This window comes from Hirundo rustica, chromosome 12 (genome assembly GCF_015227805.2).
Source record: "Hirundo rustica isolate bHirRus1 chromosome 12, bHirRus1.pri.v3, whole genome shotgun sequence".
Lineage (NCBI taxonomy): Eukaryota > Metazoa > Chordata > Aves > Passeriformes > Hirundinidae > Hirundo > Hirundo rustica.
In genome coordinates, this window is record NC_053461.1 from 11,735,045 (window position 1) to 11,759,447 (window position 24,403).

General features: G+C 43.3%; 1 protein-coding gene across 1 annotated transcript; it reads right to left on the reverse strand.

Moving 5' to 3' along the window:
* Positions 1-24,268, reverse strand: IHO1 (interactor of HORMAD1 1). The gene is made up of 8 exons (XM_040076540.1): positions 24,213-24,268; positions 16,572-16,731; positions 15,053-15,210; positions 13,093-13,141; positions 12,353-12,440; positions 5,085-5,188; positions 3,855-4,322; positions 1-60 (listed from the first exon to the last, which is right to left on the reverse strand). Exons 1-8 carry the CDS (start codon positions 24,266-24,268, stop codon positions 1-3), a joined length of 1,143 nt encoding a protein of 380 aa, XP_039932474.1.
* Positions 24,269-24,403: the final 135 nt, after the last annotated feature.

The following is a 24,403-nucleotide window of genomic DNA, read 5'->3' on the forward strand; positions in this document are numbered from 1 at the left end:
TCACCACCAGTGCATGGGGCATTTCTGGTACCCGATGCGCTCCTCTGTGGGGTCAGGAGGCTGCGGCAGCCAGCTGAGCACAGGGACCAGGAATCTGGGCAATGCCGGCACACTAGGCCCCAGAAAGCCGGCAGGGCAGGCAGTTGGTCTGGGGATTAGTGCTGGGAGGCTGCACAGGGGGAGAGTGCAGGTGATCCTGCACTGTGCCATTCACTGCCAGCACTGGGCACCACCGCAGCTGGACGGTCCCATCCTAAGGAAGGTGCAGCTGCAGTGCTGAGGGCGCAGAGGGACTGTGGGAAAGGGAGCTGGCTGTGCCTTATATACCACAGTCATTGGTACAAAACCACCTTTAGCACAAGGCAGGGGCACCGCAGCCACCTCCACATCCTCGGTGCTGTCAGAGGTTTCCTCCTCTGCCGAGTGACTCACTGGCGGGTGAAATGCTGAGCCCCCTGCTCTGTGCTGCTGCAGCAACCACCTGCCTGTTGTCTTCACGGCTGGGGACGCTGGGTGGAGGATGTAGCCAGTTCTCTCAACCCCTGCGCTCATTCCACCTGGCTTTTGATCACCGGTCTCTCACTTCTCTTGGTTTCTCCCCCAAGAAAGCTCCAAAACTCCAGTTTCAGAGTTTCAGAGAAAATTACCCCAACTAAATGTCCTCAGACAGACTGGAACCCGAGTTTGCTGCTTTTTTTTTCTGACCACTGTGTGTGTTTTATGGTTCTGCCCCGTGCCCTCCACAGTTCTTGGCTGTGCTGCAGGAGGCAGCACCCTGGCACCTTCTCTAGCTGAAGGGTGGGGCAAGACCCCTGCAAACACCGGTGCTGGCAGCTCCATGGAGGCAAAGGTCGGGAGAAAGCACACATGCCTGGGGTATGGCCGATCCAGCAAGGAGTCTGTGACGGTGAGCTAGAGGTACAGGCTGGGAGGCAGGACCAGCTCCAGCAGGGTGCAAGCAGAGTCTCTGGGAAATCTGCTGCCATGCAGCATGCACACTTCCATTTTTGTCCAGCAAGGCTGGGAGAAGAGCTGCCATCGTCACAGCCATACTGGCTCTTGTTGGCAGCTAAAACCCTGGAGGAGACCCTGAGTAGGAATAAGCAGAGGGACTGTGGGGGCCAGGGTGGCACCCTGGGGCTTCATCTCATTCATCAGGGAAGTTATCCTATGCAGGGGGAGGCGCTGCTGGCTGGTTTTGCTGTTACACCTCCATCTCCAGGGATTTTGTTTTGCACTGTGTTCCAGTGTGTGCATGTGGCAAGGAGCTGCAGGGGTCCCCAGGGCAGCCCTGCATTGCACCCCACGGCATCTCGGTGTGCCAAGGAGCCAGTGCCTGCTCTGCCTCTGCACAGGGGCTTGCAGCAGACACCTCCAGAGGTCCCTCCAAGCTCAGCCATGTGCTGCCGAGCTCCCTGCATCCAGACCAGGGGCTGCACAGAGACCTGCACCCGTCCTTGCCAATCCCAAAAGCGCACAGGGTGGCAAGCGCACCAAACAGGTTTTGCCCAGCAAAGGCCGTGCTGGGGCTGCTGGGGAGGCAGATACACAAGGGCACTGTGAAACAAACACCACTGCTGCTGGCAGCCATCACCAACCCCCTCCGCTGACAGGGGTGTCCAAAGGCTCTGGGGGCTCCCCATATCTGACTACCCCCCCTTCTCCTTGTTAATTAACATCACTGGGCCAATGTTAAGCCAGAAGGGTGAAGGTTTCCATCTTTAAACACCAGAGAGGAGCTAAAAAAGAATTCTCCCAATTCCACAATCTAGGGGAATTAAACAGCTGAAGAGCAGCTGCCTGTCCTCCTGCTGGAACAGGACTCTGCCTCTCCCCTGCCCCACCCCCCCCCCCAAAAAAAAAACCCCAAAACCACAATCCTCCGCCCCCCTCCAACAACAACAACAACACCACCACCACACACACACACACACAAAAACCACCCAAAACACCCAAAAACAAAAAACAAAAAACCCAAAACCAACCCCAAACATAGAGACACTGGGCTTTGGTGAAGATGAGTTTGTTTAATCCAGAAAAAAGGGATTCCAGCCGTTTCTCTTGGGATGACAAAGCTGTACAATTTGATTCTGTGGCAATATGGTTTTGTCAATAGCAAACAGTTTCTTTTGCTGGTAACATTTCTGATCAAAAATCAAATGTGACACAAATGCCCAAAGCAGTGGAAGCTGCCCACAATCACAGCTGGGTACCCCGAAAAGAGTTGCTCTGTGGGAATTTGGACTGTCCAACATTGTATCTGCTGGATCTGCCTATCCTGTCTTTGGTCTCTGAGATCCACTGCCCTTGAAAAGGGTATATTGGAGAATTTATTAATCAGCCAAGAGATACAAATGACAAATAAAATAGAAACAAAAAAACTTCCTGGAATCTCTGAAACTGAGGAATAGAAGAGCTACAATAGTGGACAAACCTGAAAGGCTGGGGTTTGGCTTTCCTTAGTTAAACCTGTCCCTGCCCAAGGTTCACAAACTCCTGAGACAAATCTGAACCTGATCGAAATCACCCAGAACAACACTACTCTACTAAAATCCTGAACTTTTACATAACAAAACGACAGAGATACTACAAGTGAGAAACAGAGTGAAACCTCTGTCCACAGAGATAGCATTTTATCAATCTAGCTGAGGAGTTTCCAGATCTCAGTGCCAAATCTGACTGAGCTGACTGCTCTGCCAGCCCTCTCCTCCCTGGGAATGTCAGGTACTTCACTGTTGTGTAAATGCTACGGTAACTCAAGCCCATGGCATCTCTGCTGGGAGCAGGGAAGTAAAGCAAAATACAGATCCCCTCAGCTTTCCAAGCCTGGGGAGAGCCCTGCCAATACCCCATGTCCCTTACAATATCTCAAACTGGGCAATAGCACTTTCAAGCATCCAGGCCTGAGTCTTGCCTCTGACTAAGGAGGTAACACATCTAAAGGAATAAACTGCAATTGAAATTATAATCCTGCACTAAGGGCTCCAAGTATGAAACAAACCCCTTCAATCAGAAGAATCACCATCAAACAGTAAAGAGCAACAGTCTGTATTCTGCTGAGCCAGCGGATTGACAGGATGTGATTTCTTGGAGCTTGAGGGGCTTTGGAGGCTGAAGCAGCTCATTTGCTTTACACCTGTTGTGCTACATAGGGAAAGTACATGCTCCTCGGGAGAGGAATCCAAGAGATACCTTTTTACACTGGAAACATTCATTGTTTTTTGAGTCTCAAGGCTTCTCTTTCTTCTGCTTGCAAGTTGTTGCAGGCTTTTATCAGAGTGTGGCACTGGTGGGAAACTCTTTGTAAGCCCCAGCTGAGTGCTGCTGAGGATCTGCTGATGGGGAGCTGCAAAACCCAGGTCAGAGTTTTCTGAAGTGAGATCAACCAAGTATCTGGGAAGGGAATTTTTTCTGGAGGTCTCCAAGTCCATAATCCCATTTGCTTTCCTCTGCTTCAGCCCAATGTTAGCACATCCAGAGTGTTCACCTTTCCTCTTAGTGGAGTAGGTTTTCTTTCTCCCAATTTCTTTTTTCCAGGACATCCTTCCTGGACTCTGTTTTGTTTTGTTTCCTACAGCTGCCTTCTCCACCACGTGGTCTGTGGACCAGTTGCTGTGTCTTTCCCCAGGTGTAGCTTTCTGTGCAGAATGGTGCAAAACTTGAGGTTGCTGCTGCTGTGACAGTGTCAGGGGTTTAAACCCTCGAGTGCCTCTCCTGAATGCCTTTCTCAGTGGGGTTGGTACTTCCAGTGGTACAGGACAGTGTTTCTTCTGACTACTCCCAAAAAAGTGTCTGCCAGCCCAGCACACGCAAGGATGGGCAGCACAGCTCTGTGTCTCCAAGCTGCATTTCACCTCCTGCAAAAACGTGTTTGCTCTGCCACAGGCTGCTGTACAAATGGGGCTGGCTTTGTCTCCTGGGGCTGGGTTTAGGCCACTCTTAGGTGTGCCATCTCCAGTGGCCTGGTTCCTTCCAGGGGAGTCTCCGTGTTGCTGCCCCACTGTCACACAGGGGAAATGAGACCAGTCTGAGCATCTGCAAACTCCCCTGCCTGGGCAGCACGGCCTGTGCAGGTGCTCCTCACTCAAGACACAGTGTTGGCACAGCCCAGGGGAGGTCTGGAAAGACTTATCTGTCATGTGAGGGGGCAGGCTGGCACTAGACACAAGCGTGTGCTGCTCAGCTGAGATATTACATAGCTTCAGGAAGTCAAGTTCTTTACATGCTTTCAGGAACTGGTCATTCAGCTGGGCTGGCAGTGACTCCAGACCCTCTTTCAGCAGCTGGATGCTGGATTTCACATCCAAAATCTCTACATCTTTCTGGGGAAGCAGAAAGCAAAGCAGAAGTAGTAAAAAACCACACAAAAAGGCACAATAGTGAGAAAGTTTTAGGTACCATGTGTCATTGACCCAAAGATTAGCAATTTCTATCTTCCTGTGTAGTAGATATCACCAAAGTGTTCCACAAAGGTGAGAGGTTTGGGACTGGACCATCCCCCTAACCCACTGTATGCCCCCTCTCCTAGGAACACTGCCTTCTCACGTGCTGGTGTAACACATCTTTGCCAAATGCAATTCCTGCAGCAAGGCCTGATCAGACCTGATCAGGAGGTCTCTGACAGTTAATTCTTGTGTCTCTCACATCCACTTGTTTTCTTTTCCCATCTTTTTTCTTCTCCCTGGGACACACCTGGTTGAAGGGACAAGGTGTTGCACTTCTGTGAGGCGCTCTCTCCTCACAGGCATGCACTGCACCGTCTCCTCCAGCAAAGGCATGTGTCAGGTGAGGAAGCAGTGGGTGCTCCATCACAGCCTGCCACAACAAGGCACTGTTGGCTTCTTCTCTTACTGACCAGGGCTTCATCAGAGCTTACAGCACTGTTAGCCAGCACTTGGCTAAGCCTCTGGCAGTATCTGGCCTAGAATGAGCAGTTTAATATGCCTTTCTTCCTTCATAATAACAGGAGCAGCCTACTTTATAATCCACCATTTGAAGGCAGTTTAATATTCAGTCAGTATTTTGAAGAAGCAGGAGAAATTCAGAATGAGGATTCAGAATAAAAGATTAATTTCTTCACTTACAGCTGCAAGTCTCCTCTCCATCTCCAGCAGTGCCTGCTCCATTTGGCTTTTATCTGTCAAAGCTTTCAGCACCAAGCTGCAGTGACTTTGAAAAGCATCTTCCACTAAATGGGGAAATCAATAAAAACCACATTTGGTCTTTCATTTGTAAATGTGAATAAAGTACTATCAATACTATTGCTACTTCCTGCATGGCTTGGCATGAATCACCACACGATTCTCCTGCTGCGACCTCCCCAAACCCCGAGCAATGATCAATGGGGTGGATTTTTAATGCAAGGCACTTGAAATTTATAAGATGCTGCACGTAGGCCAAACCTCATTTACTGCCCTCTGTTAATGTGGCAGCTAGAGAAGAGAGGCTGCACAAAGCTGCAGAATTTGGTAGGCTGAATGCAGGGAAGGCTGAGGTTTGGTTGTCTGCCAGGTATACAACAGGCATGGCCAAGGCAGGGGGACCCAAGTACAGCTCATCCACCCGTGTATGGACAACACTCTCATGCAGCCAGGTGAAGGTAAATGGGGCTTGAACAGGATGGAGGTGTGAGAGGTTAATGGCTGAAGAAGTGCAACTAGAGAAACTGTGTCAAAAATGCACAGAAGGCTGAAAACTGAAGGAAAACTGCTGGAAGGAATAGAGGGAAATTATGAAAGAGTGTGCAAAGAATTGGAATTTCCATTTGCTGGTCATGGGAAGAGATGGGGTCAGAAACCACTTGAACCAGTCAGCTGTGCACAGCCCTTGGTAGTGGGGGCCCCAGCAGAGTCCTGTGGAGACACCGGCTCCCTGGGAGGGTTTTAAATTGGAGCAAGATGCCCTTGGCTTCAGTCAGTCTGGTTGAAAAACTGATAAAACACCAGGGATTTGTGTTATATGATTGGATAAGAATATAACTCCCCCCCATACAGCTTCAATTACTCTTATAGGTATCACTGCTGTGCCTAATATACTATGGGATGGGAATACAGTTGGCAGTGTGTGCGGAGATGAAAAATCTTTAGCAATCTTATAGATGTCTACTTTAAAATTGTAAATTAGAACAGAGAGAAAGAGCTGAGAAAGAGAGGAGGGAAAGAGCTAAACATGTCTGGTCTTTCCTGTGAAGGGTGCAGGAAGGTGTGTACAGATGGTGTGGAATGTTGGCTGGTCGGTATAAAACAGGATCCAAAGCACTCTTGCTAAAGTAAAGCACTGCCAAACTGAAACCCTGGAGTGCTGGAGCACTGCATACCTGAGAAAAATCAGAATAAAGCCTACAATTCAACAAGTTGCTACAAGAGCGCTGCAATTAATGAATCTTCTTTTGCTACAGATCCAAGGTGTTTGATTGAATTTGGTGTCAGAGGAGCTGAGAGCCCATCTGAAGCTGTTCCTGCTCTCACCAGTGTTTGTCTCAGCTCCTTGGTGAGCACCTCTTGCCCCACAGTGCTGTGCTCACAGGCTGCAGAGCTGCAGGGCACTGGAGATCCCTTCTCCTCCTGCTCAGCTATTTTCATTAAGCTGCCAGGGACTTAATTATCTCATTGAGCTGTGCCCTTCTGTCAAACTGTAGATGGAATTGGTTAAAGAGCTAAAAACTATTAGGAGCGGCAGGCAGAAAGTGATTGTACAGGCTTTGCTTCTGTAAAAAAACAGGGATGTTTTAAAATTTTAGGAATTAAGAAAGGAAAAAAAATCTGAGCAATTATGGGCTTAATAATTTGTTCTCACATGGTGCAAGGTTTTAGAACATGCTTTGAGGAGAAAAGTACTCCAACATATGGAGGGAAACAGAATAAGAACGAGATTTTATAAAAGGTGGATTGTGATTTAATACACTAAGACAAGGCAGGTGACTTCTTTGACAAAGACAACACAGTGGCCTTTCTGTAGATTCAAACAAAGCTTTTCAGTGGAAGTTGTCATGTACTATTTAAAAAGCAAGGACAAGAAAGTAAGGGGAAACTTAAAAAATAAGCCTCAGCTAAAGGGCTATCAATTCTTGAGCTGAGTGGCATGACGGGACAAGGCAGCTCTGAAAGGTGCTCATCAATGCCTTCTCATGAGCCAAACAGGCTTTAAATCTGCTGTAGTCACCTGCGTGCAAAAGCCAAAGGGCATTCAGTCAATTAGCAAGTGACACAAGGACGCAAATGCCAGCACCAGAGGCTGCAGGTGACACAGGGCAGCACCAGCTCTGGCTGACAGAACTCCTATACACCCCAGGATGTCTGGAAACCCACACCTTCCCAGCTGTCTATGTGCAAGGAAAGAAAGATACTGAACTAAGACACGGTCAGAGAAAAGCTGGAAGTTAATTAAGTGCTTACATGGTAATCTCCTCTTATGAAAGAAGATTGAAAGTGTTTGTCTTATTCAGCCATGCAAAGCAGGGCTGGAGGTGCCGCTCGGGGATGAGCACAGAAAATGGCACCTTCTGGCACCAGGAACCCCCTGTGCCCAGATATCTTTGTAACTTTGCCTCCCCTGAAGGAGCCTGCTTGGGCACAGTGCACACAGTTTTCATTTGGTGACAGTTGCCTCATCCATGCATCATCCCCACACACATTGAATTAAAACCACCTCCCAGACTTGGGCTCAAGGGGAATTTCTCCATTATTTCAGGACACATATCACCACATGGCTCTGCCTTGTTCTCCGTAGGAGCTTGGCTGATTTCTGAGGATTATCTGCACATATTGCAAAAAATATGCTGCTGCAGACAATGTTGGTTGTTGTTTTTAATCTTTTACTGTCTTGCTCTGACAGATTTATACTGTTTTCAAAACCTGGAAATCTATAACTTGCGGAATGGGTTTTTAACGGGGGAGTGAATGTTTGAGTGGGCCTTTTAGAGTTTTCATCTCCCTGCTTAGACACAAAGGCTGCCTGCAATCTGAGAGCAGATTTTTGGGGAGCCTGCCAACCTACAAAGAGAAGGAAGGCAGTAGGGACTAAAGGAAGAAACTCTTTTCATGTCACTTTATCACTTTCCATGTCTACATAGTGAAGACAGAGAAAGGGCAGCATCTGCAAGCTTACCTTATATTGCTGCTCTTCCCAATATGTTTATTTTTAGCTCAGAATTATTTAAAAAACATTCTGATTTCCCTAGTCTGTCTATTCTTCTTCTTCAACATAGTAGCCTCAGTCTAAAAATATTCCTGCATCCACTGGGCTTGTGATCTGCACATACATTTGACTCAGCACAGCATGCTGCCGGCAAGCAACCAGCAGCCAGCCTTTTGAAAGTGTTTCCTTTGTACGTGTAGGAGTATTCTGCAGAAAAACCCCTTGGTACAGAGGAGGGGCACTCTCCTTCTCTCCCTGCTTCCAAACCCAGAGAAGTGTTCAGACTTGTCAAACGCTAATAAACAAGGTAAAAATAATTGTTAATAAAGGCTTACAATAAAACAGGCCTTGAGACAACAAAATTAGGTCAGATCAAGGACCCTGTTAATTCAAGATTCTTGTCTTTGAATATGATCAAGAAGGGCTGCTTCAGAGGTTTTCTTCAAATAAACCCTGCAGCATATAGTTATTGAATAACTTGATCACAGGCAGAAAATCTTTACTCACTTAATGGGTGACTTATGCACAGACTTGTGCCTCTCTTGAGGCAATTTAAACAAAACAGTTTTTTACAACCTGAAACATCACTGTGTTTTGATTTGCTGTACCCTTGTCTTCGGATGCTACTGTTTACAATAATAACACTTGGAATATGAAATCTGGCATGAGATAAAAGGCTGAAGGACCTCGGGGTAGGGCTGCCACCCTGTGCTCTGAGAGTTCCCTGCAAACCAGCCTGTACCCAGGTGCAGCTGCACTTCTGGCAGCTAAAAACTATAGCCTGAGCAGTCAAGGGAGGGAGCACCAGCCTCCCAGCCTAGGAATATTAAATAGCAACTGCTTCTGATGTCTCTCTGTCATTATCTATGCAGCTCATCCTGAGATTGGCACTAAGAGCAGAGAGGCTTTAAATAAAACTTGGGAGGGAAGTTGGTTCCTTGACACCCAGATTCAGTAGGGGAAATTGGATGTGCTATAAACCTGGTGAGACACAGGCAGGGAAGACAGCTCTGGAGCTCAGTGAGAGCACTGCATGTTCTCCCTGGGCAGCCATGGAGCTGTGCCATAGGGCAAGACAGTTGGGTTGTCATGGCTGCATCCTGCTCAGATATACTCTGAGCAGTCAGCTGGCAGGTTGTGCTGGTTTAGCCTGGGTGCCATTCCACAAAACATCAGATAGTACCTGCATCGGGGCACTGTGGGATGAACTGCCCCTGATCTCACCCTCTGCTACAGCACACAGTGCTCTAAGCCCTGATCTGTGACAATGAGGGGTTTCAGTATCTATTGGAACATACACACTTCCTCTCACCATCCATGTGGAGGTGTTTTGGAGTCTGGTTAATTCCCTCACCTCAACAGATTTGTCAGTCACTGCATGGCTAGTTAGCTGCTACATAGAAAAAACATTTTTAAAATCAGTTTCAAACCTTTTGACTTTTCAGTCCATACAGGACATAAGAGGGTCTGAGTTGGGTTCCTCAGTCTGGACCATACTGTTCAAGGTAAACAACCACAAATCCCATCATTTTAAACACAGCCATTTCCCCTGGAAAAATTGCCAGCAGCTGCTGGGCCTGGGGAGTATGGAAGCAAGTCATGTTTGACAAGATCCAGGCACTGGATCTTGTCAGAGAATTGCATCACCTCATACCTCTGTGACATATTGCACATTACTTTGTCACCCTTGATGGCAGTGCATCAGAGGATTGGTTGTGGCACGCTGAGGATGCTGCTCATGTGCACTGCAGACAAATTGTTGTGGAGGATTCAGCTGTTCTGAGCTATCACAGCTGGAACTACCAGATACCAGAAGAGCAAAGCAGTGCAGAGAGGGCTAAGTGCTGAAAATTGGCATTTGTATAAAAAAATAGAAGGCATTGATAGGAGTGTGGGAATGTAATTTAAAATGTGAAAAATATGAAAAGAAACAATCTAGAGGAGTAGAAAGCAGAAGTAAAGAGCAAATAATGAGTGGGCAAATCAACCAGAGAAACTGTATGTATATAAGGTGGAAGAACTGAAGCCACAGGGTCTACCTGCCTCTTTACGTCCCTGTGCACTGCACACCAAGATGTGAGCAAGACACAGAGCACCTGTGCCTCTGTGGAAGCTGCTTAGCCAAACCTTGTCTCATCTCCAGTGCCAGACACAGCTCTATCCACTGTGTGCAAGCACATATGGACACTCAGAAGAGAACATTTTAGAAAATCTTCCTGCACAGACCATGCCAACCCAACAGCATTTGGAAATGCTTTCGAAATACATTTTGAAAAATATTTTCTGTTTTGTTCTTGCCGGGTGGCTACGCAGACTATGCCAAATATGCTTGCTACCCACTGCTAAAAATGCAGCCTGTGATACTACTTAAAAGCTTTTAATGAAGACTGATTTCAAGTTCCACCTTCCTTTGCTATCCAGAGCTGTTGGAACATCCTGGTGCACTAGTTTTCTTCATCTTCTGCATTCCTCTCCTACCTGTGAAATCCTCCACTGCCAATGATTTAACATGTCTCTGCCATGTCATCCACATCCCAAGGTACTGTATCATCATTCACTGGCATTCAGAACTTTATTAGCTCTGAATTTAGCTCTTTATCACCTGAGTTTTGGAATTTTATGCCAGTTTTTCAAGGGAATTGCCTCTTTTCAAGGTACTAGCATAGGTATCTATTTAGTGGGAACTTAATTATCCGTCACTGTGATATCAGTCAAATGACAGTGTTTATCTGCAATTAACCAGTGATAGATGAACCTCCCAGAAATATAAAAAGAACATTGTGCAGCATGTGATGATTTTCATTATATATTCAACATTCTGCAGCATGATGCATTACAGAAAGTGCCAATTTTTCTTTTCAATTGCTTTGAAAATCTAGCAGCATGCACCTCTGGGAGGCTTCTCTTTTTATTCAAGGCACATTCATTTAAAATGGATATGGAGACGAAACAGGACAGCTGAGTAAATGGTATGGAATGAAGAGGGGGAGTCATGAACAATAGATTTGATTTTCAGTGCCATGACAACAATTTCTGTACGTGAGGTATGTGAAATTAGGCAAAGTTCTGCTGCAGAGTGGACAAGCTGAGGCACTGAAGTAATTAGGAGATGGGAAAATGTGCAATAGGGAATTTGCTGTGCTGGCCAAAGCAGACAGATTCTTGTTTACATTCGGGTCCCACCAAAAGCCCTTGCCAAGTACAGCAAAGGAGAGTTCTTAGTACAATGAGATTGGTATTTCTAATGTGCAGCCTATCGTGGCCTCCAGCATAATGCCTCAGACTCCACTCTTTTTGGCTGAGAGGGCTCTGTTGATTTAAAAGTTATCTGTCAAAGATGCGCTTTGTGGAAGCCACATTTTGCCACACAGTGCATACTATTACGCTTTTGTGAAGGTCTGCTGCCTTCATCTCACAAGACACAACTCACTTCACATTTCTCGTGTATATTGAAAATGGCCTCTTGTTCTTGTAGAGCCGAGCAAGCTCTGCACAGTCCTGACAGGGTGTTGATAAAGCGTCACACCAGCATTAAAAATTAATGTACTCTCAAAGGCTCAGATCTAACCTAAATTAGAAACAATTTCTTGAAGCATTTTCCCTCAGTAAAGACTTCTGTGATTAGCCACTTCAGAGACAGAGTTGTTCAAAAATATTTTACATTATTAGCTTTTCTGGAGGTCACCCTTTTATCATGGCAATAGTGTGCTTCACTATGTGCTTCTCATTCAAGAAATGAGCTGTACTAGTTTTGATTACATCTGAAACTTAGCTACTTCAAGCACAGGGGAGCGATGGAAGGCTTCAAACTAACGTATGAAAATCTGAGAAAGCCCTAAAAACTGAAACTGGATACTCAGGATATAAATATCTAAGTTATTTTTACTGTGTATTCCATTAGTACTCCAGATAGTCTAAAAATGATCGTACTCCAGGTGAAACACAAACACAGAGGTGTGTTTTTCTATTTGAGCACAGTGTCTAATCATGCAACACCTAAGTACAAGAGAGCCAAGAAAGGGGAAAAATTAGAGGGTAGGATTGGAAAAACTGACAAGTCCATACCATGGAGAAGTCTTATTTTCTCTCCTCCCTTAGGAACAACAGCTCTAAATGGCATGACTTTCCCAGTTCACGCCAGCCTCCAGGCAACACGCTGACATTTGGCAGTTTGACTGTGCCCTCTGCTGTTAACAGGAATACAGGGAGAACTTACATGTCTTGGAAAGCGTTTCTAGGCAAACCAAACTGGATTTGAGTTTGGAATCAAACATTTCTTCAAACTTCTCGAAGCACACTTGCAGCTGCAAAAACAAAGGTAAATGGGAAAATTGAAACATTGCCTTTCCTTTGTTTGCAAAATCACAGCCCCAGATGCCACAGAACAATGACTGCAACTCATGGAACAGAACAGTCTGAAAATGGTTGTTTATCTGTCACTGGAAACAATTTGTCCAGCTATTTGTTGCAACCCCAAAGGAGATCTGGGATGGCTCAAAAAGCTCACAAAATCTGAACAAATTTCAAAAAAGAGATACTGATCTGTAAAATGGGATTAATAATAACTAATAAAATTAATTATTGAAGTGTTGGGGGAGAGATCTTCAGCTTCAGACCACAATGAATAATCCTGAGAATAGACTGCTTTCTTCAGGCAGAAGTGAAAAAGAACTGATATTTGCAGGCTGCCACTACAGCTTGTTTTACTCCAGAGACCCAGAGACATTTCAACACTGGCTCTGAGACAAGTCCCTAAAGACCTTGACCCTTAAGGCCACAAAGGCAATGGTGTATGCAAAAAACCTTACAACTGTTGGTTTAAAGTATTTGTGTGCTTAAGACACACAATGTAGTATTTTAGATATCAGCATAATAAAGGACAGAAAGTGAACACTGAATGATCTGTAGTATTTCTAACTCTTCATTATTTTACATTCTGAATTTGAAGTAACTTACCTCTTGAAGCCTGTCTTTGATGCTGGAAATAAAGGAGCTTAGGACTTCACTAAAATGAAAAACAAAACAAACAAACAAACAAACAAACAAACAAACAAAAATCCAAGTATGAACCAGCTATGTAAGTTACTGTAGTGTACAAAAATTGATAAGATTACTGTAAAAATGAGACAGGAAACATTGCAAAGCATAGTGTAGTATGAAATGTTAGCACAGAAACATAATTACTTCAGGGGGTATAACCCTTTGAAGTCACCTCTGTTGTTTTAAGAAAACATGCACTCTGCAATGTAAAGAAAGAAAAAAATACATATAGACTCATGCCCATATATGTCATATACATGAAGTTATGGGATTTTTACTCTCAAATCTTTGGCCTCTCTCTCAGTTTCTTAGTTGGTATTTGCACAACTGGCCATTAGCTGCTGGGTGTGATCAGCGTGTTATCTGCTCCGGAAGGACCCAGCCTGTGCAGTGAGTGACCTGCCAGTTGGGTATTGTGTTTGGACTGAAATAACTGTGGGAAAAACATGGGAAAAGCTTCAGCATCAACAAAGCCCAGGCCAGGAAGAACAAATACTGCAAATCTTTTTCTCCTGAGATTATGCCTGTGGTTTCTGTTATCTGTCCTTTTAAGTTGAGCCAGCATATCAGGAACCAGACTGTATTCATGGTTAACCTGCCACACCAAAATGCACAGATGGTTGCTAAGCAAAGTGTTAGCCTTTTCCTCTCTGAAGATTCAGGTCATTTTAAGTCGATCATTAGAGTGATCTAAATTACAACAGCCAAAAATATGCAGAGGCCAGGTAGAATCTAGTTATGAGAATTAGGCAGTGTTTCTGAAATCTCTCTAGCCTTATGGGAAGGAAGATACTAATTTTCCTTAGTCAAACTTGCGGGGGATACAAATTGATAAATTATACACTTATCTTTGCAAAGATAACATAGTTATTTCTAAAAACAGGCTGCTAAGCCGGGAGCAGGTCTGGAGTGTAGGAAGGAGCATAAAGAAAAGCATTAAAAAAAAAAAGAATAATTATGAATGATGCCTAAACATTTAAAACCGCTTTCTCATTTCATTACAAAAATCTTCCTCTAACAGGCAATAGAGAATAAAATCTTGTCTTATCAGAAACTTAGTGCCCATGGAAAAAGCAAGAGAGATACATAGCCAGATTTGATCAAAGGCTTTTAATAAAAACACACTTCACTTTGGATATTACATTACAAAATGTGCAGTGCTAGGAATTATTTATAGGTGAACTGAGGAGTTTGCTATATTTCATTTTGGAGCTTCAAATTGCTGGCTTGTGCCTTAAAGTCCTTCAGGACCTATAGGTACGTGTTATTCTTGACATCTGACAAAGAACAGATGCAAATTACATTACAAATAACACTTGTCTGTTACAAAGAAACAAAAACAAAAACAAAAACAAAACAAAAAAAACCAAACAAACAAAAAACAAACCAAAACAAGCCCATAAAAATCTTGTATGGAAATAAAATTCTAGAGATATGTGCAGGTTTATAAAGACACCATCTGCACACAAGTGTGTTTGGCAATCCCCTCATCTGGCCCAAATGTGAAGGCCATCCTCAGAGTCCCTTTTATCAGTCACCACATAGCCTATAAAATTTTGAGAAATAAGGGTTTTAACAGAGAATCGATACAGAAAAAAGAAACAATGCTGACTAGATAAAGAAACACAAAACTAAATTCAGGTTAGAGTTTTGCTGCTCCGTGGGATTTACAACTGGATGTATTACACAAATTGCAAATAAACCCTATTCTCTTACCTTGTGACTCTTTCCAATTAGAAATTATTTAAAACCTGAAAAATACTTTTCTGGGAGTAATATACAGCTATGTCATGTATGATTTGTAAGAGGGGAAGAGGGAGCTGCAGGGAGTGATAACCACCAGAACAGAAAAAATTTCCAATGGATGTCTACATACCGGTCATATTTGTCCTTTATTTTGTTCTTATTCACTTCAAAATTTTCCAAGACACTTTTGACTCTTACTGTACCAAAATTAAGAGAACTTTTTTCTCTTGTTTCTTCATCAAATAACTGTGGTTTTGTCTGGTATTTGGTAAAAATACTGGGCTCACTCTGTGACACAAACAAAAGAAAAATGTTGAAGTAGAAAAATAATCAGAACATTAATTAGAAGAAACCATTTTTTTAATCCAGTGCTTTGCAGACAGACAGCACAGTGATTGGAGATGGCAGATTAGATTGGATGAGGAGATTAAGAATTTAGTGAGATTATGCCTCATATAGTGTGCCTGGTTAAATCAACTCCCTATGGAACTGAGACCCAGCCCAAATTCCTCCAGACACAGGCTTTTCTTTCATCTTGAGGATTTTCAGTTTGCTACAATTATAATGCATGCCTGTTTTTTCCCCTTCTATGCTCAAGACAGAGACTATAAATTAATTTCAGTGTTCCTGGAATTGTGGAAAAGTTCAAATTGTCAGTAGAATCTCCCTGTACAGGAATCTAAAGAAAAAAATCCTATTGAATTTCCTGGCAGCTGACATAATTTTGCTGCCAACTAGCAACATCGACAGACTGTAGATGAGTTTTTCAGATGCTTCAATACACATTTTAGAACAAGAAGTTTAATATTGATATGAAAGCTTCGTGCTGCAGAATTTCCAGACACTGTGTGACCAAAATGGAAATGCCTTTTCCTTAAAACATAAGAAAATGTAAATTTTATTTTTTTTTTTTTTTTCCATCATGGAAAGTGAAGTTCCTGTTTTGTGTCTGATGAAAACTGCTCCTAGGCAAAATGCACAGGACAGCAGATAGCATCTGGAACTGAAGGACAGCCTGGGACCTCCAAGCTGGCACCACTGCTCTTTCCTAATCTTTGCTCCAGGTGTGTTTATTCAGATCTGTTTCTCCCTATTAGCAGTGCAGGAACTATTTTAGTGGAGGCTGGTAACATCAGAAACCATGAGCTGTAGGAGGAACATTGTGAGCATAGAAACTCTTCATCCCTATCCAAAATCATCCAAGCATCTACCATAACAACAATGCAGCAAGGTCATCATCAGTGCAGGAAAGCAAACACCGAGTAGCTCTGTCATTCTTTCAGAAAGCTAAGGAAGTGAAATACATCATTTTTGGAAGAAAAATAGATGCAATATTCTAACTTGACTAGGTAGGTGGTCTAAAGACATTAGCTTGAGAATAATTTAATATTATTTTAGTAACTTATAAAATGTGATTGAAAAAAATAATACCTATCTCAGTAATAATTTATAGCAATCTCTTATAAATACCATGTTCATCTGACCAGGCTGTTACTTTCTCTTGTCACAGTAAGTATGTGTATGTAGGAAGAAGATAACTTGATTTCAGCAGTTACTGACATTGGCAAATGTTACCACTTGATTTTAACATTTTCCATTAACTTTGAATGGTGGCTGAGTGTCTGTAAAGGGCTGAGAGTGAGACTCACATCCTGGGAATTCTGCTGTCCCAGCTGTGTGCCCAGCTCCAGTGGTGCTGCTGCTGACTGCAGATTCTCTGGGCAGAACTGGGAACCAAAGAGCAGCTGAGAATCACTCAGACTCGAGTAGTCACTGGCAGTGTTGCTCCGCCCGGAAAACTTATTCGTCCTGAAATGGTGTAGAGGGGGATGTGAATGAGTCTGGAGCAATTAGAAACCAAGCAAAATTCTCTACATGGCCTGCTGGACCTGCTTGATCATGGCCCATGCCAACATGTTAATTTTTACTCTTCTTGGAAGGTGCTGTTACTGTGATAGCATAAGGTTGATTTATAAGATAAACCAGACAGGTTATCTTCAACTACCACATGCACACAAACAGAGTGTGGTAGTTTCACATTCACCTTGTGGGAGTGAAGGTGTTTCTCCAGCATGTCCTGCAGACAGAAGACCAAACCCATGACTGGGCATTTAACACAGCTCATCCTACCTGCCTTGTCAATCAGCCTTAGAGAGACACCTTGGGCTCCTAGCAATGGGTCTCTCCCTTTCAGCTACTCTGGGTAACAATTTCTGTTACAACTCTGGTGTTGCATTGATTAATTGGAAGGCAGTTCCAAGAGAGTAAACCCTTCTGACTAATAGTTTACATTTCTTGGGCACTTATTCTCCGGATGCCTTAAGTCTGACACAGTAGAACAACAAATAAATAGAGGTAGCATATGGCTGGATGAAGTGATATGAGTTGCTGGAAGTATTTCAAACATATTAACATGCTACTCAAAAGTGCTCCTCTTTCCCTTGAGTGTTACTCAAATAAATATCTTCTAGATACCGTTGATTTTCTGCAGTGTTTCTTTGATTCTACTCTTCAAAAACACTCATACTCCTCTCCTGCTTTATGGACTAGAATTGTGGCACAGGACCAGCTTCTTTCAGACAAGCATTTCCCTGCACAGCTGCGCTGCTTCTCATTGTGTTGGAGGCTGGCTTCAATTTTTTGCTAGTAAAAATATATACAAAAGACTTCTTTCATTTTTCACAGAGTTGTAGAATGGTTTGAGTTAGAAGGGACCTTAAAGATCATCTAGTTCTAACCCTCTTGCTGCAGGCAGGGACACCTTACACTGTTCCACGTTACTCAAAGTGCCATCCCTTCCGGCCTTGAACATTTTCAGAGATGGGACATCTACAGCTTGTCTGGGCAACCTGTGCCAGTGCCTCATCACCCTCACAGGAAAGAATTTTTTAAAAACAATCAATCTAAATCTACCCTCTTTTAGTCTAAATGATCACTATTCCATTGCTCCACATCCACAAGGTCTGGCAGAGTGCTTAGGTTAGGACATAACACACACAAAAAAAAAACGGTGCCAGGTTTATATTCTCAGTTCTTGGTTTTTTTGAGCTACTACGATGGAGAGATATGTTGCTGCCTTTGGAGCTGGGAACTAGGGACCAAAAGAAACGAAAATAATTAATGAAAATTTTACACAAGGTTTTTATTCCATATCAAATGATACAAGTATATGAGAATGAGCAGGAGAATAACTCATGTGTATAATAAGAAATGATCACCCCAACATCTATTAGCAGTGATGTGTTTGGTTAATCCCTACTTTTGGAAGGAGCCCAAACATCATAGACACAACAGGGAAAGGATTTAGCAGCAGTCTAACTGAACTGCTTGAACTGCTCAGTCTCCATTATATAGTAATGTCACTGACAATATTATATTAATACTTTTGGCTTTAAGCTCACCAAGTACGCTGAGCTGCAGGAAAAAATAGATGAGGTATGGGTTTCTGGATTCTCAAAAAGCCTGATAAGTCTGTCTGAATTCAAACCTTCTCCCTTAATCCCTCTTTGGACCCCAAATCTGCTAAGAAAAAAAAAAAACAAAACCACCAAAAAACCCAAAACTGAATACAATTACAATTTTACTTGCACAGCTTCTTGTTTTCTTGTTTCCATCTCAGTTGAGCTTTGTTTAAAAAAAAAAAAATTCCTAATCTCCAGGCTGTTTGTGGGGGAGGCGTGAGCACATGATCTGCCATGGCCCCACACAGGCAGAGCCACTGCTTGCAATGTGAGTAGCACATTTCCTGCACCAGTTTTCTAAATCCTCCTCTCTTCCAGCCAAAAAAAGCTCCCTCTTAGTTTGAGGAAGGGTTTTTATAACTTTTAGATGCCTTACGGTCTTGAGAAACCCACTTTGAAAGTGTCCAGTACAACTGGTGAATATCACACCCCGCAATATGTTCATTTTCTCAGATGATTTGTTATTTAATACCTGAAGTACAAGATTTTTACAACAAAGATTTTATGAGGAGTATTGAGCTGAGAGGACTTTATGAGCCAAGTGACTTCCTAGGCTTACTTGCGCTACAACCAAAGGCAGCTGTTGCCTGCTCTGGAGCCAAATCTTTCTGTCTTAAGTCCAGTACCTCAGCAGTTGGTTTAGGATTGATGGCATTTTTGCAAATTAGAGGGGGAGATGGAACAGATGTCTCTTTTGAATACACTCATTCCCCTGAGCAATGGATTTCTTTCTCCCTTGCTTAAAACTGCTGGCAATTAATTTACTAACAAGACCATCTGGACAAGCCATCAGTCTGGCCATGCTTGGCCCTGGCCTGTCCCTGACAGAGGTCAAACAACCATGATCACGTGTGGGATCAGATCCGTGATCAGGCAACTCCGGCGCTTCTGACCACCTGACCATTCCCTTCAGAATGCCTGAGATGCAGGGATGCATGTTCTGCCCTAAATATAAACCCTTTCCCATAAACAGTGAGGAAACATCCCAGGTATGTAATCCCATTTAGCAGTCCCTCCTAAGTGAGGAGTGCTGTAGTTTAGCTCAGAGAACTTTTGGCTCTCTGCTAACGTGAACAACACCCCAAATCTTCTGGGTGTTGGTGCCCAAACATTCTTTTGTACTGGCACTAGCATATGTGTCCAAAGCAAAACCAACTTTAGATATGTAAAAGAAGTTCTTGACAGCTCCAAAAAATGGTTAATCATCCTCTGCTGACTGACAGTCAGATGATTTCATTTTCCTACCTAACTTAATGCAAGCTATTGCAATATTGGCAGCTCCAACCCTTTCTCGTGATATGAGAGTGATCTAAAAATTCTGCAGCATTCTGCATATCTGGGGGGTCAGCTAGATCTTGTCAGTCTCTGTTTCCTTGTTGTCAGAGGAAATTCCCCTTTTATAGTAGGAGTTAGAACTTTCAGGAGCTTCTTTCATTTTTCTAATTTTCTGACCTCCACTCCAAATATTTTAACACAATCACATGCAAACATACACCTTTCATTCTAAGGCTCTGCCTTACCTCAAAACAAACATGGCATGCAATAAACACCCTCTTTTTATGTTTCCTCGATGTTCTAGGGGTATTGATAAATTAAAGCATCATAACTGGAAATTGCAATAGGCCTCATCAATTTTTTTAAAAAAGCTGATATTCATATTCTGTTGTTTGGATTCCTCCTAATGTGCCAACACCAAGGTTTAAGAGTCTTTTGAAAAAGCAAACTGAGACGTCTACAATTTGCAATGTAACGTTTATCTTCAGTGTTGCTCTAAGTGATTTTGTCTGGTTCTGTCATCCCCACTGAACCTGTGCCAACATCCCTCTTCTTCTCAAGCACTGTTGGGTGAAGCTCACTTACACCTTTCTGACACATCTCTTCAAAGTGCAGTAAAGCCTCTTTCCCAAAGAAGATGTCTTTCTCTCCTAATAGCATCATCTTGAGTAGGATTAGTGCCATAAAGTCTCTCTTCTCCTGGTTCCCCTCCAGAAAATCTCACAGCCCTTTCTGCTCCTTCTCGTTTAGGGACCAGGGGTGAATCACAACAAATCCAATTTAAGTTCTGGAAGCTGCCATTCACCTGCTCTTCCTCCTGGCTTTAGCTTGTATCTATAGGAACTGTCTCTAGCTCTGCTATACTGCTCTCATCCTCACTATCAGCTGCCTGCCAATGTGCCAATGTGCTCAGCAAATGAGCAAGGATCATCCTTGGCTTTGGGTGCAGAGGAGGTGGAGGGGTTTAAATCAAGGAGTTCAAGCTGCTATTGCAGCCTCCAGCCTCCTCCTTTCCTTGCTGGAAACAGTCACAGCAGGAAATTCTTCTGCTTCCTGTCCTCTGGAATGGCATGACCTGCTTGTTGCAAATAATTTACACCACATCCTAAAAGGAATTTCTACAAACAGATTCTGGCACTGGCCCGAATGCATTAACCACGATGAAATCCCTGTCAGTTAGCTTAAATGCTGCCTCCAGTTTCCAGATTTCAGGTTCAAAATCCCTCTGGTCTTATTGTAAGTTCTCAAGGTCATTTTTACTTTCTATGAGTTTATTCATTATTCGTTCAGCTGTGATTCAATATTGCCCAGACATCCTTACCTCGGAATCCATGCCAGTCTTTTGTCCTGAGCTGGTTGCTGGTTACAACAAAGCCTTTTCCTTAAGAAGATATTGGGATTTCTGCAGAGTAGCCCTGTTTGTTCCCACAAAATGCATCCCCAACATATTAAAAGTTAGGCATCTGTAGGCAGGGATTTTTTTTTTTTTGCCATCCCCCTCTCTAACCTGAAGCTATCTTCCAGCCTGCACTTACAGCCTGGGTTTCTCATTCCTGTGAGGCTCTGAAATTTTACAGCTCCTCTCCTGGTCTTTGTCCTGGCTGACTCCTTCATTTTCTGCTTATTCTCGAAACTTAATGCAACTTTCAAAATATGTGACCTGTGATGTGGGTTGGAATTTCATGGGATAATCGATTGAATGGTGTTTTTTAACTTGGAAGTTATTCTCAACAGCAGAAATAAACCATAATAGTACCAGAGTAGTGGGCCAAGTAGGCCTTAGCTTCAAGCATCCATTTAGAATGTCTCTTTAATATTTTCATAATTTCTTGGCCTTACACACTCTCTGGCAAGCTTTCTGCTTCTGATGTCTTTGGAAGTCAGTATATGAGTAACTTGTATGCATTTTAGCAAGTTATTTCTTTTCTCATGGTGCAAGAAATTTCTCGTAACTTCAATTTCAAATAGAAATAATCAAGTCTAAATAATCTTTCTGCCTCAGGCAAGCTTTTAACCCTTTGAGCTGTACAGTTTAATTTATTTTTAAATGAAGTTTCTTATTACTATTCCAGAGTCTTTTTTCTTTTAATTAACGGTAGTGGATTTTTTGGCTTCTGCTTCTCCTGCAAAGATACTGACTCCAGTTCCCTACTGCCATTCTTGTGGTGGCACTACAAGAGTAAATAGCCTGAACAGGGATCTTGTGCTTAGTTCAGGGCCAAGGCAAGATGTGTCTCTTCCCCTCTGAGCTCCCTGGCCAAGACAGGGATCAATATCTATTGAGGGTGTCTGAAAATGCGCTTTCAGCATCACACTCCTGTGACGCTTATCCGGTCAATCAAAGGCTGATTGAAGCATCACTGCCTTTGTGGCTGCCGTTCTCACAGCCTCTGATCTCCCTCCACCAGCCCTCCTGGCTGGGCAGGCAGCAGCACTGCTCTGATGTGGCACTTTCTCTAATGAAGGCTGACACTTCAATCCATAAAAACTGTGTCCTCTGTCAATACACTTCAATTGAGCCTAAGCTTTCCCAGTATAGCTGTCAGGTGGCCCCCTGCCACCCTCTAAAATAACTGGCACCCTGATATTATTGTCCAACCTGATAATCTTCCCTCTGCTTCATCTCTAGTATCTCTATTTTGTCAATATTCGTACATAAAACCAGGTGGAACAGTGGTTCTGGTTCCCCACACCCTGTTTCTCAGGCTGTTAGGGCTGCAGAGAAGCATTTGTGTGTCTGACAGATAACAAATAAAACCTAGAGCAGTTCTGGGCTTGTGCAGAGCTGTGGCTGTGAGGGCAATGCATCACCGGAGCTCTGCATTTCCTGGGGACCTGGTGGCAGCTGCTCTCAGAAGTAACACCCTGACTCAAACTTGCAAAGAACTCACAGAGTGAGTCATACTCTGCCTAGATTATACACTGATTTTATGTTTCGGTTTTAAAGCTCCCTGAAAGATTTTTCTGGGGATTAAACAGCATACCCTGCTGTGGTGGGAAGGTTTTCTAGTAATAGAAGTGAGCCAGGAAAAAGTAATCAACACTTTTCCCCCCTATTTCAAATGTACTCACACATTCACATGTTCCTGTGGGAAACTTTTCTTTCCTTTAGAAAAAGTTAATTGTCCGCAGAAAATTTTCTCCCCTTCTTACCTCCTCCAAAAAGCCAGCTGCATTTCCAGTAACATTTTATGCCCTATTTGACCCTTTTGAACTCACTTGTAAAAAATGTGGAATGCTGAGGAGTGGGTGTGAAAACCTTGCCTATATTTTCTTCCTGCATTAATAAATGAGTTAAAAGGGAAGATATTGTAGGTGATAGGCTACTTTGGAGGAGGAAGAAATTCAAGTGATCCCTTTCCATACAGGCATCTGTACTTCTTCCGCTCATTTCCTTCCCTATGGCACAAACCCACAGAATTATTTATATTTTTAAAAATATATCTTGTATAGCTTGTATATAATATAAAAATGCAATAATATATTTTATATATAATATTATGCATTTTAATATATTCTCTAAATTTCCCCTTCTCAGCCTCTGATCTGAAAGAAAGTCACAGGTTTTCAAACTTAGAAACAACTTACTGAAAACTAACAAATCCCCCAAACCCCAAACAAAATAAACCAGCAAGTACTAAGAAGACAATAGGGTTAAGAAATGCTCAATTTTAAAGAAAAACCTGTGACAAATGTAAATGTATTTTTCACTGATTTGGCTCCCCTTTGCCCCCTGCATCTATGCAAAATTCAATTAATTCATGTCTGTATGACAAGCATCTTTATAACGGGCAAGAAAATTACTGTTATGTTTTTGTTATCATCCATCATTGTGGTAACCTCTGGCCAAAGAGACAGTATGACTAAAACTGTGAATTTGAACAAGTTAGTTATGTAAGTGGGTCATTTAACTAACAGAGGGTCAGAGTACCAAATTTGTCAATTAGCTTTTCTGGAGTCAAACAGGGGATGAGTGCCACTGCCTTTTTTAGCCTTGTGATACAAAGGATGCTCTGAAGTACAAAGTGCAGCTTGTCTTACATATTTGCCCTCCAGATGTTTACATCTGAATATTTGTTGTTTCACTGGAGATTGTAGATTGTAGGTGTGGGGAGTTCTAGCTGCTCTTTGGCTTCTGCTTGGAGAAAAGCAAGTCATGTGGATAAATGCAGGATACAGAATAATTTCTGAGTTACATAATGTGCAATAATATTGCACATCACGATTCGTTCTATCTGCCCTCTGCACAGGAAAGAGGAATACTTAACTTATTTAATGAGATGAGGAAAACTCACAGGGCAGCCCCAAAAACACTCTGAATGGACAAGAGTACAGATTCCAGACAATGCTGATTCCCAACAAGGGTGGATCTTTTGCAGTGCTGGCAGGCTGGGGACATAAACAAGATCCCAGGGGAAGCTAGTGACTTCCTATTAGATTTCCCTAATTAGCCACAGATCAGTTCTGGACATGTTTCACTTCACTGCCATCAGCCCCGCCAAGTGTTTGGTTTTACACCCTATCACCTCTCCATCTCCCCCCAGTCAAGCTCACCCGAGGGCGGTCGGTGTGCTCAGCATCTCCTTGATGTTCCAGACGTTGAAGTTCATGTTGTTCTCAGGGCTGACACCCCAGCAAGGAGCCCCCAAACAACACCATGCCCCCAGCCCTCATGGCCTTTCCCCACCAGCAGCGGCCATGGTGCCACAGTGCCCTGCAGGGAGGAGGGAGATGGAAGATGACCA

Bases quoted from the DNA above. Each gene is read 5' to 3' on its own strand.
- IHO1 (XM_040076540.1), bottom strand. From the start codon at position 24,268: ATGAACTTCAACGTCTGGAACATCAAGGAGATGCTGAGCACACCGACC. The intron at 13,142-15,052 runs GTATGTAGACAT...TTTTCATTTTAG, and splicing joins ATAAAGGACAAATATGACCG to TGAAGTCCTAAGCTCCTTTA. The intron at 5,189-12,352 runs GTAAGTTCTCCC...TTCCCCATTTAG, and splicing joins AGAAACGCTTTCCAAGACAT to TGGAAGATGCTTTTCAAAGT.